This window comes from Lissotriton vulgaris, chromosome 10, assembly GCF_964263255.1.
Source record: "Lissotriton vulgaris chromosome 10, aLisVul1.2, whole genome shotgun sequence".
NCBI classification, from domain to species: Eukaryota; Metazoa; Chordata; class Amphibia; order Caudata; family Salamandridae; genus Lissotriton; species Lissotriton vulgaris.
The window spans coordinates 424,731,173-424,745,412 of NC_141698.1; the positions used below are offsets into that span (position 1 = coordinate 424,731,173).

At 46.5% G+C, this 14,240-nt stretch overlaps 1 protein-coding gene across 2 annotated transcripts in view; it reads right to left on the bottom strand.

Moving 5' to 3' along the window:
* Nucleotides 1–7,502: 7,502 nt before the first annotated feature.
* The window catches only part of ABCA3 (ATP binding cassette subfamily A member 3), a 642,985-nt gene continuing 636,247 nt past the window's right edge, over nt 7,503–14,240 (bottom strand). For both annotated transcript variants that reach the window (XM_086941282.1, XM_086941283.1), the window contains exons 30-31: nt 13,759–13,832; nt 7,503–12,124 (exon numbers count right to left, since the gene is read on the bottom strand). In XM_086941282.1, coding sequence (XP_086797408.1) covers nt 11,993–12,124; nt 13,759–13,832 — 206 coding nt within the window. In that variant the 3' untranslated portion in view covers nt 7,503–11,992. The remainder of the gene's footprint in view (nt 12,125–13,758; nt 13,833–14,240) is intronic.

Genomic DNA, 14,240 nt, shown 5'->3' on the forward strand with positions numbered 1-14,240 from the left:
CAGCGGCGGTCTCACGGCGCCGTCGTAGTTTCCTGGAGGTAAAAATGGCATTGAGAGCCAGAGAAGTTCCTTACTCGATGTTATTTCCAGCAAAACTGAGAGTAGTGGCAGATGGGAAGACATGGTTTTTCGAGACGCCAGAGGAGGCTTATGATTGGCTTGAGGGATGGCGGAGAGTGGAGGGACCCCGTCGCGGAAACAGAGGTCAACGTCGTCAGACCGACAACGATGAATCAAGCAGCCAGGACCATCACCAATCCGGAGAGGACAATTCGCAGAGGGTGGACGCAGACGACCTTGGCAATGGATAAACCGGCCCCGCAGGAAGTGGATTGTAACATGGACACCTGTGTGTAAATAGAATTGCTGACAAACCGACTCTGGACACCGGGCTGATGCAGGCCCTGGTGGGTAGGGAAGGTCACACTCTCCTCGGACTTCTTACCCCATTCACACAAGTACACTGTTTTGGGTTGGGATGAAGCACTCTGCTATGTTGGGGTGGCGGGTAGTTCGAAGTCCGTCGGGCAGGGAGGGGGGATAGATTTTGGGGATGGGTAGTTAAGGTTTTGGGATTTCTTGTTTTTGGTTTACATCGGTAATGACACTATAGCGTGGTATGTCCGGACTGGCGAATCCCCGCATGGCCTAACTGGGTTACAGCTCACATATTTCCCACCACACCAATGGCGACAAACACCCCACTAGCTGATACCAAAGATGCACCCTCTGAGGTTCCAGTAGCCCCTCTCACACAGCTCACTTGGAATGTACACGGATTAGGGGACAAAATTAAAAGGGGGCTGGTGCTACGGGCCCTGAAGCGTCAAGCTCCCACATTAGCACTACTGCAAGAAACCCACCTCACAGGCGCGGCATGTAAGGCGTTGGATAGATGGGGGTACAAGATGGTGGTGCACTCCGAATTTTCGTCAGGATTCAGGGGAACGGGCATCTTGCTGCGAAAAAACTCAGTTTATAGTAATGCAAACTAGGAAGGACGATCAGGGAAGGTTTGCTGCACTACAGGGTCAGTGGGAAGGTAGGCCAATTAATGTGATATCAGTATACATCCCCCCGGCCCTACATGCTGTGGCATTCCCGGCTCTAAGTGAATTTTTGTTGTCTCTGCTGGAGGGTGACCTTCTTATTGGGGGGATTTTAATGCTACGATTTACGCCAGCATAGACCGAAACCCAGTGAGGACACTGACACCGGGGATCTCCCGCTTACGGAGCTTCACAGAAGCGCGGGGGCTGGTAGATGTGTGGAGGCATACCCATCCCGCAGCGAGACAATACACATTTCACTCCACTGTGCATAACAGTCTGTCTAGGATAGATTATTTCCTGACCTCAGAGACCAGTTTGCATCATATTGATAGCATTGATATTGGGCATAGGGGCATATCGGACCATTTGCCGGTGGTATTAGCCTACTCTTACCATTACACATCCCGCAAGAGACTTTACCCTATTTATCCAGGATACTTGCAGGTCCCGCAGATACGAAAAGAAATCCGCAGGACCACCACATATTTCTTTGCGGAAAACGTAGCATCGGTTGACTCCCCATCCGTGCCATAGGAGGCCTATAAGGCAGTTCTCAGGGGACAGGCGATAGCCTCCATCACGGGCCACAAGCGAGAGAAGCAGCAGGACCTTGCAGCCCTAGAGCTGGAATTAAAAGCTGCCACGCTGAGCATACAACTGACCCTACACCCGCCTCGACACACGCCTTACACTTAAAGCAACAACAATACAGGAAATGACATCAGCCCTTATGGCGACCAGGCACAAAATCTATGATGTTGGGGATAAAGCAGGGAAGTTGTTGGTCTGGCTAGATAAGCGAGAGCGGGGCACCAGGACTATAGCGCAGCTGCAAACTACTGAGGGCCATCTCACGTCTGACCCGCGGGCCATAGTGCATACGCTAGCTGGACATTTCCGGGCGGTATATACATCGTCCTCAAATACATCGGAGGCTGAGGCAGCGGCCTTTATAAAAGACATAGCAATGCCTAGGCTCACGCAGGAGGCCTCCTTGGAGCTTGAGGCTGATCTCATGAAGGAGGAGTTGCACGCTGCCATCAGATCACTGCAGCCGGGTAAAGCACTGGGACCCAATGGGATCCCGATAGAATTGTACAAACTTATGGCGGACACTATATGTCCACACCTGCTTAACATGTTCATTGACAGCCTGGGTAGAGGGCAACTGCCATTGGATCAGAGAATGGCCAGGACAACAGGGCAACTGCCATTGGATCAGAGAATGGCCAGGATTGTGGCTATCCCGAAGCCCGGGAAACCGCCGTCTGAGTGTACCTCCTATCGCTCAATCTCGCTGCTCAATGCGGAGGCGAAAGTACTGGCTTAAGCGCTTGCAAATAGACTGCTGGCGCACCTTCCGCATTTAATTCATCCGGATCAGTCAGGCTTTATGTCAGGCTTTATGCCAAATAGAAATACAGCGCTCAACCTCAGGCGACTGCATGGCGCGTTGGCTTGGACGCACACTCTGTCGGAGCCGTCGGCAGTCATATCCCTTGATGTGAGAAGGGCCTTCGATATGGTGGAGTGGAGCTACCTTTTTGTGGCACTGCCACACTTGGGCTTTGGCCCAAAGTTCTGTGCATGGATCCGGCTCCTGTACTCCGAACCACTGGCTCGTGTGGCAGTGAATGGGCACCTGTCGGGTGCTGTACCGTTGGCGAGAGGGACCTGTCAGGGATGCCCCCTATCGCCACTTCTTTTTGCGTTGGTGCTAGAGCTCCTAGCAGCATGGATTAGAGAGACCCTTCTGCTGCGGGGGGTTGGGTGGGCGGAGGGATGGGGAGACAGAATTTCCCTATACGCAGACGATATTCTGGTGTACCTTATGGATCCCGAAGGCTCTATACCAGTACTTCTTGAGATGTGCGATGCTTTCGGGAAAATCTCCGGGTATACTATAAATTGGTCCAAATCGGTGTTGTACACACTACAGGGACCTGCACCGCGACTCCCCCCGGGATGCCCACTGGTGATGTCCCACGACTCCTTTAAATACCTAGGTATTTACATAATGGCGGACCCAGCGGCCTTTTTCGACAAGAACCTGGTGCCCCCCCCGGAGCGCTTACGGAGAGATGTGACGCACTGGGAGTCGCTCCCCCTGACGCTCTTGGGAAAAGCGGCGTTATTTAAAACAATGGCCCTGCCCAGGTTTTTATATGCTCTAGAAAACACGCCGTTCCTGGTACCACTAAAATACTTTAAACAAATAGCAGCGCTGGTGTCCACGCTCCTATGGGGCAACAGACCGGCGCGCATAGCGCAAGCAAAATTGCACCGAGGTTGGTATGACGGAGGCATCGCGCTCCCCAACGTTCACTTGTATTACTGGGCTGCACACCTCAAGATTATCAACCAGTGGATACATGCCCCTCAGGCAGACCCAGCATATATGGCAGATAGGGCGCAGCTGGGCACGGGAAATATGCTGGCGGCCCTATATAATAAAGGACAAGCTATGAAGTTGAAGGGACCGACAAAACACACAGCCATGGTATGGCACACAGCCCAGGCGTGGTCGAGATGGAGGGAGATCATCACCAAACTTACCCCACTCTGGGACACTAAGCAATTGGGGACACCTAGGAAAAGCAAGGGTTTTGAGCAATGGGACAACATAGGTATCTCCACGGTGGGTGACCTGTGGGACAAGGGGACGGTGATTCCATTTGACCAGCTCAGGCAACAGTACGAGCTGGCACCTACCGAGACCTTCCGCTACATACAAATACGCCACGCACTCTTAGCAGTATTACCGAAAGACACAGAAATACCTGAGGCCTCCCCCCTAGAAGACAGGCTGCTCACAGACTTCATGCCTAAACGCGCCACATCATTCACCTATCGCAAACTGGTTAATAACCTGCCAGATCCAACTAAGACAATAAAAGACAGGTGGACAGTATACATTGGAGATATGGACGAAGCAGAATGGCAGGAAGCCCTAGCCTCACCCAAAGAGGTGGGTATCCCGGCAAGGCTAAGGCTTGTACAACTCAAGATTTTACACCGCTCATACCTCACTAAGAGCACACTTCACACAATAGGCAGGACACAACATCCATACTGCCTTAGGGGATGTGGGGACGAAGGCTCTTTCTTCCATACGATATGGGATTGCTCACTGATAGCAGAATACTGGCGGACGGTCCTACGTACAATATCGCAGACTATGAATGTCTCACTGCTGCCTGAACCACGTAGATGCCTCCTTAATGTGTGGGAGCCTAATGACCTATCGCGACACGGACAGACATGGGTGACATTGGGCCTCATGGTAGCTACGAAACATAGCGCAAAAATGGGGGGTCGCTGAACTGCCGTCGTTGGCGGCTGGGTGTAAGGACATGGACGTCACTATGTTGACTGAGAGGACTGTGTATATAAACCGGAGGTGCCCCCGGAAGGGGACCAAAGTATGGGCAGCGTGGAACGCGTATAGGGGGGATATATGCGAGCCAATACCGGACTCTGATAAGGGTAGTTCAGATGAAGAACCGGGGGAGGAATAGGAGAGCTGGGTTGGGAGGGCCAGCCTCGTCTAATAGAATGAACAGCTGAGGGGGGGGGGGGGGGGGGGGGGGGGGTAGAGGACGACGAGGATTTGTGTCAAGATTTATTCCAACTTACTGTAACCTATGATTGTATACATGCTGATTGTCTTGCCGATGCTTTGAATGAAAATAATAAAAACATTTTTTTTTAAATAAATGGCACTACCTACCCCTTTGCCTAATGGGCCGTCTAGCCTTGATGAAAATGGTTATATACTGCAACTGCTAAACCTTTTTTTAATAATGTCCCTATCTTTCTAACCCAACAATTCTTTGGTAAGCTAAGATCGCGCACGATTTTCCTGGCAAGGGCGGGTAAACAACCAAAGGTTTGCTAGGAAACTCTTATATTACCATATGCTCAGGATGGTCTAGCGAGCCAGACTTCAGCTTTGCCCACTATTGGCTACATCCCCCGCTGCACATGCAGCAATCAAACACAACACTGTGCTACCAGAAACCCAGCGGGCACTAATTGGTCAGCGACTCTCTTGTGGCTGCTCCGAGATCAGCACGGTGGCCTGCAACACCGAGCCTGGGACGGCATCCGTTGCAGATTGAAACTATTAACGCTCTACGCCCTAGCACAGCCACTAACCCAGAATCCACTGATTCAGCTCATGCAGGAGTCGCAAGTCCTCTGTAGGCCGGGAGATTGGGAACTGGGCCAGATGGGAGATATTTATCCCCATGGGACAGTTCCTTTGGTATGCATCCCTTGTAACTACCTGAGATTGTACAACACTAGACACATTCAAATACCTTTGGCTTTGTACACTTGGCAAAATTCACAATCTATTTTGCCCAAAGGAGCCCCCCTTGCTTACGGCGCTAGAGACCCTGATCACGAGCCGATCCAATAAACACTTAGTAACCACGTTGTACACAATCCAGCAGGCTGAGACCTTGTGGTTCTCCCTGGGGCCAGATAAACTTGTGAGGGGGCACCTATCTCAGACAAAAAATTGACCTTCTGCTGTGAGCAAATGGGGCCATTGAAACCCCAAATGGTCAATTATGCCTCATTCACTTTATGTTTCTGCACTGTGCTTACTGCAAACCTCTTCATTTGGCAAGGTGCCAGCTGAGGGTGGACTCCCGCTGCATTGAATGTTGGACCCTGGATGTGGACTTAGACACCTTGAGTGGGCCTGCCCTTCAATAGGCGAATACTGGACGATGATATTTGACGCTCTTAAGAAGATGACAAACTTATCATTGGAGCCCTCTCTAAGGATGGCGTTGCTGGGATACATATCCAATGTGGGCAACAGCATTTAGTTTCAATCGCTCTTTTGATGGTCAAGAGGTGGGTACCATGTAGCTGGGGGAGAGACAAATCCCCACTGTCTGGCAATGGATGCTCGACAGGGTCTAGTGCAATAAGCATCTGGAACTGTATTATTCTACCCTGCCCCCGCCAGTAGGCCTATAGATATTTGGGGCCTCATAGTCTTACTTGATACAAAATGCACCATTGGCGGATTGAGAATGATTGGGATGCGGCTCGAGGTGTGAGATGGCCTGGAGAATGCTATGGATGCTTCTCCTGGGTTAGCAAAGGGGCCGCCTGCCTGTATGTTGCAGAAGTGAGGTCCAGTCCGTTGGATTGTGGTCCACCCTCTTGACAGTAGACCTAGGACTGTGAAACACTTCCTGCCTGGACTGGTTTTGTACTCTGGAGAATGCCTAATGTGAGCCAATACCTAACGATATGTATAATGGTTACGGATTCTGTTGTCCTCTGCATGTACCACTTTACCCAATGCTGTGCTTCAATATGCTGATGGTCACTTATGGGGAAATCTACAGGAAAAATACTTTAAAAAAATGTTTCCTATGGTTTTACACTAATTTCAAGGAAAGCTGTCCCTCTTGAGTCACCAAGAGTCAGTGTGTGCAGTATGGGTCTATAAAATGTGTTTTTTCGTGTTAATGAATCTTTGTAGATTGTGGTCATAGCAGGGAAACCTGTTGGCTGCGATTTTCGAGTTTACACGTGTGAAATATGGTCTCAGATGGGTGTCAATAAATCACCAGATAAGCTCTCATTAATGTGTTCCAACAGCTCTAATTTGTGTTTTTCTATCTTTACGCAGAGTCCCCTTTGTGGCACCTACACTCTTGATAGGGACAGGGATTTAAGCAGCACACTTCTGTTCCTTTAGTAAGGACTAGCAGTAGGGCTGGATACATCATTCAGGGTAGCACACCTCTTGTGTCTCGTGCCACTGCCAAGGAACCTCAATAACAAGAAGCCCTAGCGGAGTTCCTAACTTGCAGTTGGGCCCCCACCTTCCCCCCACAACTGTGAGGTGTCTCCTTCACATTTGTTTGTACACAGCACACAGATGTGCTGCCAGGTATGGTCATGCAGGATCATTCCTTTTTTGCTAGGATACCTCTGGATTTATACAATGCCGGTTACCCTCTTCTATAGGAGGCGGTTTAGGCACAGACACACTTGACTTATTTTGGGTAAACCGTAGTATCTTTTCCAGGATTTATGTCTTTTTATAAAGGTCTACCAGGTATATACCGTCAAAAAATTGTGAAGAACAAGTGAAATACCTAGTGTAACTACCAGTCGTCAGACGAGACATACAGATTCATGTGAAATAATTAGATTTCACCAAGGAATTTTTTGTGTCCATAAGAATATTAGCACTTGTGAATGGTTCAGCACCAACATAACTGTGAGATTGACATGACTGAAATAAAGATGTTGGCCCATTATCACTCACTGTAACTTTCCAGTCAGAGGACTGAAGGAGGACGTGCCGAAAAATGGCTTTTTCATTCCAAATAGCAACAAACATTTCTTGTACATTCTTGGCAGAAGCATGAAGGTCCAATCACGAGGAGAAAACAAGACACCATAAACACACACCACAGTTCCACTTGTAATTTCAAAACGGCATCATAAATATTGGTTAATTTAATATATACAATCATAGTGATTTAGTGCAATATTTAAAAAGTTGCATTGGTCGTCAGTAAGTAATCATGGTTGTCGCTTACTAAATATGAGTACCAAACTACATTACACGAAACAGGCCAAACCGTTAAATACAACATTAGCAGGTTTGAGGCAGTGCTGGTTTCCGATCTCTCTCTCCACGCTTTATCTCCAACCCAAAGATCGTGGCCTTCTCCTCTTTTTTGCATGATAAAGTGCCTATGAGGCTCTAGCACCAGGCGTAAAGTTACTGAAAGCCACTTACATGTAGCCCAGCGTATACAATGCTTGCAATAAATCCTTATTAACGTACATTGTAGAGTTGATTCACATTGCATAACATGAAATTGCTCGACTTATACATGCTTATACACGGCTTGGGAAGCGATTCTGAATCGCTTTCTTGCAAATAATTAATGAAGTAGGTTCTCCCATAGATATACACGATAAAACTGCAAAATGGTACATCAAGATTTAAACATCTAACTCTTTGGCAGGTAACAAACTGCACATGAATGAACTCACTCCATCATATATTCCCAAAACCCACCGAAACGATCATGTCAGAGACCAAAATGTGCCAACAGAATTTAGCACCGTTCTTTGTAGATGTAATACTTCACTTAGAAGGAAGGTTAGTATCTAGATATAGCTACTGTCTGACTAGAAACCTCTGTCCAGCATCCTCAATTTACGTATTTCTGTTGGAACCAGCAATGCATGGTGGTAACTAAGTTGTCCAAAGGCATTAATGATAGTAGAGGACATTTATTTCTGGAGGCAAAGAGTGGCTTTGAAAGAGTACTGTCAGGTGGGACTAGGAGGAAGGACCAGAAAGGACAGCAGGCCCTTTAAAGGAAAGGTCTGTTTACACACAAGTAATATTTTTAAAACCATTAATGAAAAACCGAACGGATCTCTGATGATACTGGGCGTCATAGAATAAATGAGTGTTACTTCCTTGGGGAAGGGAGCTACTACAGTCCATAATTTCAAAACACTAACGCAAAAAGCAGCACAGAAAAATGGGGATGGAGGAGGCTGCTCAAAAGGTATGCATTTCCCATAGATGCCTTTCCGGGTACTCTCAAGCATGATAGAGGCTCCTTGTAAATATGGAGATTCCTCGCACTGAAATTCACAAATAGTCATCGGATGAATGAGTTCCAAGCAGGGCTAGCTGAGTCTCGGCAAAAAAGGGGCTCTTGTCTATTAGGCAGGAAGCGAATGCAATGGGCAGAGAGGCTTCTGTGCCAGGATTTATACTACTGACTAATGCCTCTGACTTGGATCCATTCTTTTCTAGGGCATAGGTGTTTTCCTTCTAGTGCACCACTCCTAATTAGAGGTTGTTATTTTGCAGTGGATGCAAGCACGTGAAAACTCATCTTGTTAGACAACAGCAAGTAAAATTTAGATCAGAGGGAGAATTATACTACTGATGTTGCACTTCTGACGGGAGGAATCACATTTGTCATCAGGGCTACATGTATAATCATCGGCTACTGGAAGACATGGTCAAAACCAGCAAGGAGTTTAGTGGTTCGAGTTATGTTGGTCGGTCTCTTGGCTGTGCCTAGACATCAGATGTTTCTGGCAGTTTGCGGCTTGGCGTCAAAGGTGCTCATAGTAAAGAAATCAAATTTTTTCCTAAATCCATGGGTTTTACAACTCTCTTCACTGTTTTTAAAAGATAAAGTTCAGTTATTGGAGGAAAATGGGATAGATTTAGTATAACTGCATATCAGCCAGGGTTTACAAACAATAGGAAGGGCAGCTAGATTTACAATGGATGGCCCCAGTGCTTCCCTCTACCAGCCGCCTAGGCAGATAGTGGACCAAGAGAATTCCAGAAAGGAAGATTTAGAGGAAACCTTTCCACAGAGTTTAAGGAAAGGGTTGACATGCTAAACTGCCAGGAATGTTTCCTTACAGGCTATGAAGCCACCGAACAGTGATTTGCCTGGGTCATTCCCTCTTAACAGATTGTTTGGGCTAACAAAGTAGGACTAACTAATTTACAAGGACGGAGGAAAACTTTGACAAAATCGGCCAATGGCAGGTAGAGCCTAGTAAGCCCCAAGGCAAGTTATTCCCAGAGCGGAAAAAAATGACAGAAACATTAGGAGCATGTAGTCTCTAAAAACGCCCCCATTGTATGCACTGGGATACACAGAACAAAAGTGTGCCATTGGGCCATAAGGACAGTCAATGAAACAAGACTTTGCAATATGCCAAGATTTCGTTGTACGACAGTTAATTTTCATATGAGGGAAGCATCCCACAGTGCCACAGGCAAAACTGAAAAAAAGGAAAGAGGGAGCTCCGCTCTGCCAGAAGATGTCTGGTACCTTTCAAATCACAACAGCTTTCAAAGAATTATGTGGCACGTGCATATACCAAAACCGACCAAGGCAACCTATTATGTCACAGATTCAACTTAAGCGGTACCTCTTCTATCTCCTCCAGGTAAGAGGAACATGCCTCGAGGCCAGCTTTGCACAGGATACTATACAAAGTCTTTCTAGTGCTTCATGAGAGCAGCCTGTGGCAGGGAGTGGTAACAAACTTAGAACTGTGACGGGTCCAGAACCAGACACGTCTCTCTTTATGGAGAATATCCAAATATCCCAAAAGATTCACAGCCTTGGCAGGGTGAGAAGCCTGGCGTTCAGGCTGGCTGGAGGTCCACAAGTTTGACTGGAGGTCCAGTAGTTCAGATTAGCTTTAGGTAAAGCACGATTGTGGTCTATGCTCTAAAGACATGCTGCCACTACACTCCAATCCTCCTCTCTAATCGCGGAAAAGCGTGAACCCACATGTTGCTGCCACAGTTTCACTTTTTAGCGCTTGATATAATTTCCATTGTGATCAAATAGTTTCTTTCGAGGAAGACCAAATCGCATTCATTAACAAAAAACAAACCATCAAAGGAAGTGGTTTGGCCACCTCTAAACACAGGAGCAGGGAATTTGGATGAAAGATAAGGGGGAATAACAGGGCGCCTCAATTAAACACCCATCTTACATAAAATGCCCAGAAGATAGCTTTGGATGGCAAACATAGCACATTGTCACCTTTCTTGCAGAAAATAAGAGGAGTACTGGTACCCTAAAAGGGGCAAGAGACTACGGATCCTTCTTGGTACCTTGAGGGCACAAATAAGGGGGTTTCGATCTCTGTGGGTAGCAAAGAAATGACTTGCATATAATTTTCCAAGCACTTCAAATCTATTTTCAACTAAAATAAAAAATATTTTGAATGTCTTGTAGGGTTCACGGATCAGTGTGTTAGGAATGAAGTGATCCGATTGTTTTCAGCAACTGTCACTCAAATCGGTTCAATGTAAAGCAAAGTCAGAACTGCCCCAAACCGTGCGGCACACACTACAGCATACAGAACATATTTGGAACCCAACTCTCAAATGGATCTTTACATATTAAGAGAGATGGGCTTTAGCAGCACAGACAAAAAGTACTCAAGTGGACTAAAGTGGAAAATCTTCGATTCGAAGGGCTAGTGCATAAAGAAGTTTGGACCCTACATTCTAAGTACATTTTCTGAGAAGACGTGAGTGGCCCACAGGTGCATTCACATCTGTGCTTACTATGCACACACATAGGTTTCCACACACATACAGCATTCTTTATGGGCAGTACTTCTTCTCCCAATTTTCTTCTTTACTTCTAAAATAGTTTCCCTTCATTTTGCTGCACATTCACCTGTTCTCCCTCACCATGGACAGACTTTGTGTGATGACAAGTATCATACTTATGATCGTGATGCAATGGCAAGGCCTTCTCCCAGAATATTGAAGGGCTTGCATCTCTCTTCTGTATATAGTCTGTAAACATGTATTGTGTCTCCTCGACCACAGAAGGTTAAAGCGGAAGCCAGTGGATCACTCTAGCCCTTGCTAGATGAGGCACTAGTTTGGACCGATTCGTCCAGCAGCTGTCTTTGTACCCAGTAAAGTGTTTTGATGAGCTCTTTCACTATATGGAATCCTGTTGTTAATCTACCAAAGCATAGTAGAGTATGGAGGACGCCAACGACCAATGGCTGTAGAAAAAACTAATGAGGTGTGGTACGTCTAGTTCACTCGGACACAAAAGTAGCCATCACATAGAGGTAACAAAGGGTGGCTTCAGCCTGTTACTTATTTCTTGCCCTGCTTGGTCGCAACAGCCAGTTATTGATGGACGGAATGCTTTTCATTGAGAAACAAGGCATTAGTGTGGCGCAGTCAGAGTTCCCCTTGTTTGCTCTTTTGATAGGTTCACATATACGCAGGCCTTCCAAGCAAACTTCCCTTGACCTGCGATTAAGTCGTTCATACACTTTCACAATAAGACACACGTTGATATATAAATTATTGTTGTTTGTTCCAAAGATGCCCTTTGGGTTAATTGAGAGTCCAGTCACTTCCCTCCTTCCCTCGTGCTCTGCTGGAAGCGTGTGAAGCTCATGAAAACTTGCTCTAGTGATATCTGGCTGACTGCATAATCCTCCAAGTGGTACATCTCTTTGGCTTTTTCTAACACCCCAAAAACCTTAAAAAAAGGAAAGCAACTGCAAGTTAATACCAAAGAATTACAAATAAAAGGGCACACTTTCCACTCACGGGTTCAAACATTGATAATTTGTATATAATACACACATCCAGCTTCCATCTTGTAGATCAAAGTCATAAACGGCAGGATGTAACAGTTGTACGAGCAAAGACAGATGCACACCTAGCAATCTAAAACGTCACAGCAAGCAAATGTCCTGCCACACATCTGAGATCAGATAGTGAACTAGAACCTGAACCAAAAATCATGCGGCTGATACGAGCAAAACGGTCAGTCACAGCATAACTGCCAATTGTTTGGATGTACTTTTCCTGAAATGTATAATTCTACAACCCCTCTCCGTAAAAGGTAGTCCACCAATTTCCATACACGTGGTGTCACTCCCGTCCCAGGTGCATCATAAACATTGTTCCCTTTTCCATCCATAAGCCTTAACAGAAGCATCTCTTGTGGAACCAAATTTGTTTTACAACTACTTTCCTTAAGTGCAGTTGATCACTATCCTACCTCCATCCACTTTATCCAAGGCCCTCTAAATATCTCACCTGGTTCGCCCTACCTTATGTCTTCTACATTCCCTCTCTTATCTTACCAGCACAAATTCACCACAGTGTGTTACACAACAGAATGTTTTACTCTTCATTTCTCATAAGTGCCTTAATTACAGCCTGTCTTCTGGTGCCTCACTTGTGCACTGTGCCCACCTCTCACATCATTTCGACCATGCTCACACAACTAAGTCTCGGACTTGTATCTTCACATTTCCATATTTGATCGTCACCAGTATCTTACTAGTGACCTTACTACTAAACTAGTATGTGTAGCAATAAGACGGCAGTGCATTAACTAGCACTGGCTGACGATTAAAGTTGTGTTATGTGCTTGCACTTGATAAAGAGATACACATATTGGTGCTCAGATGTGGGAGACATCAAGCTTGCATTGCCTTACCACAGGGCTAAAGGTGTCTTTGTTGGAGATCCATTTGCATGACCTTTTGGCTTTCACTGTAGCATTAGTGCCCTGAGAGACTGAGACCCCACTGGCACGCATGTCCTAATCTGAGTCTGCCAAATGCAATGCACTGTAGTAGGAGGCCACCACATTAACACCTTAGCTGCTTTGGAACGTCCAGCTCCAGTGCTGAACGTTCCATTGCGCAGGTGCAGTTGGAACGTCCAACGGCCGACGGCAGCACTCCCGAGGTAGTGGTGCCGTCGGCCGCTGGACGGGCGCAGCGCTTAAGGGGCTATTATCATAGCGATAGGCCACCACAAACAAATCCAGGAACACTGTTTTAATAACTCATAAGATGTCTCCTGTTCCTATGCTCACCTTTGGTCCTTCGCTCCACCTGGTTTACTTACGACACAGTAGTTTTAAATAAGGTACACGCAGAGGAGGGCACAGTCTGTTTCTAACCTGCTGACAACCAGCCCACGTCTTAACTGTGCCCTATAATTGCCTGGATGTTACCACCACTCCATCACTTACTCCTTGTCACGTTCCTGTGGCTCATCCTACAACCACCATACCTGTGTCCCACCCCCCCATCCCATCACATAACATGTTCTGGGCTTCTTCACTTGTGCTAACTGCATCCAGGCTCTTACCTTTGCCCAGCTAAGGCTCTTGTCAGTCAGATGATAATGTACCATGCCTTGGTGTTCATGTTTCAGGACACTTCCTGGAAGACAGAAAAAAAGGTTCTCATGTGTGTGATAAGCTTCCAAAATTTCTCTTTAAAGCAGAGAATTCCCAGAGAACAATCAAAAGATTTTCCAGTTTCCATTAAGGAGCAAAAGGGATAAGGTAGGAGTTGGTTCCATTCTGCTTCCTATAATAGCGCTGGGAAGCAGTGAGGAAATTAGAGCTGGGTGGCTACTAGAATATGGCTTGAATGAGAACAAGGTGCAAAAACGGAAAATTACATCTTAAAAAGAAACAAGGTTAAAAATTAGAGGCATTCTTTTGAGAGAAACAGCGTCTTAAGAATGAGGAGTTAAGATAGACTTATACTCTAGTGCAGATACGTAGCAAAACAAGCGGAAACCCAGCTACACTATTTACTGAGCTACTTACAGAAATGAGGGAC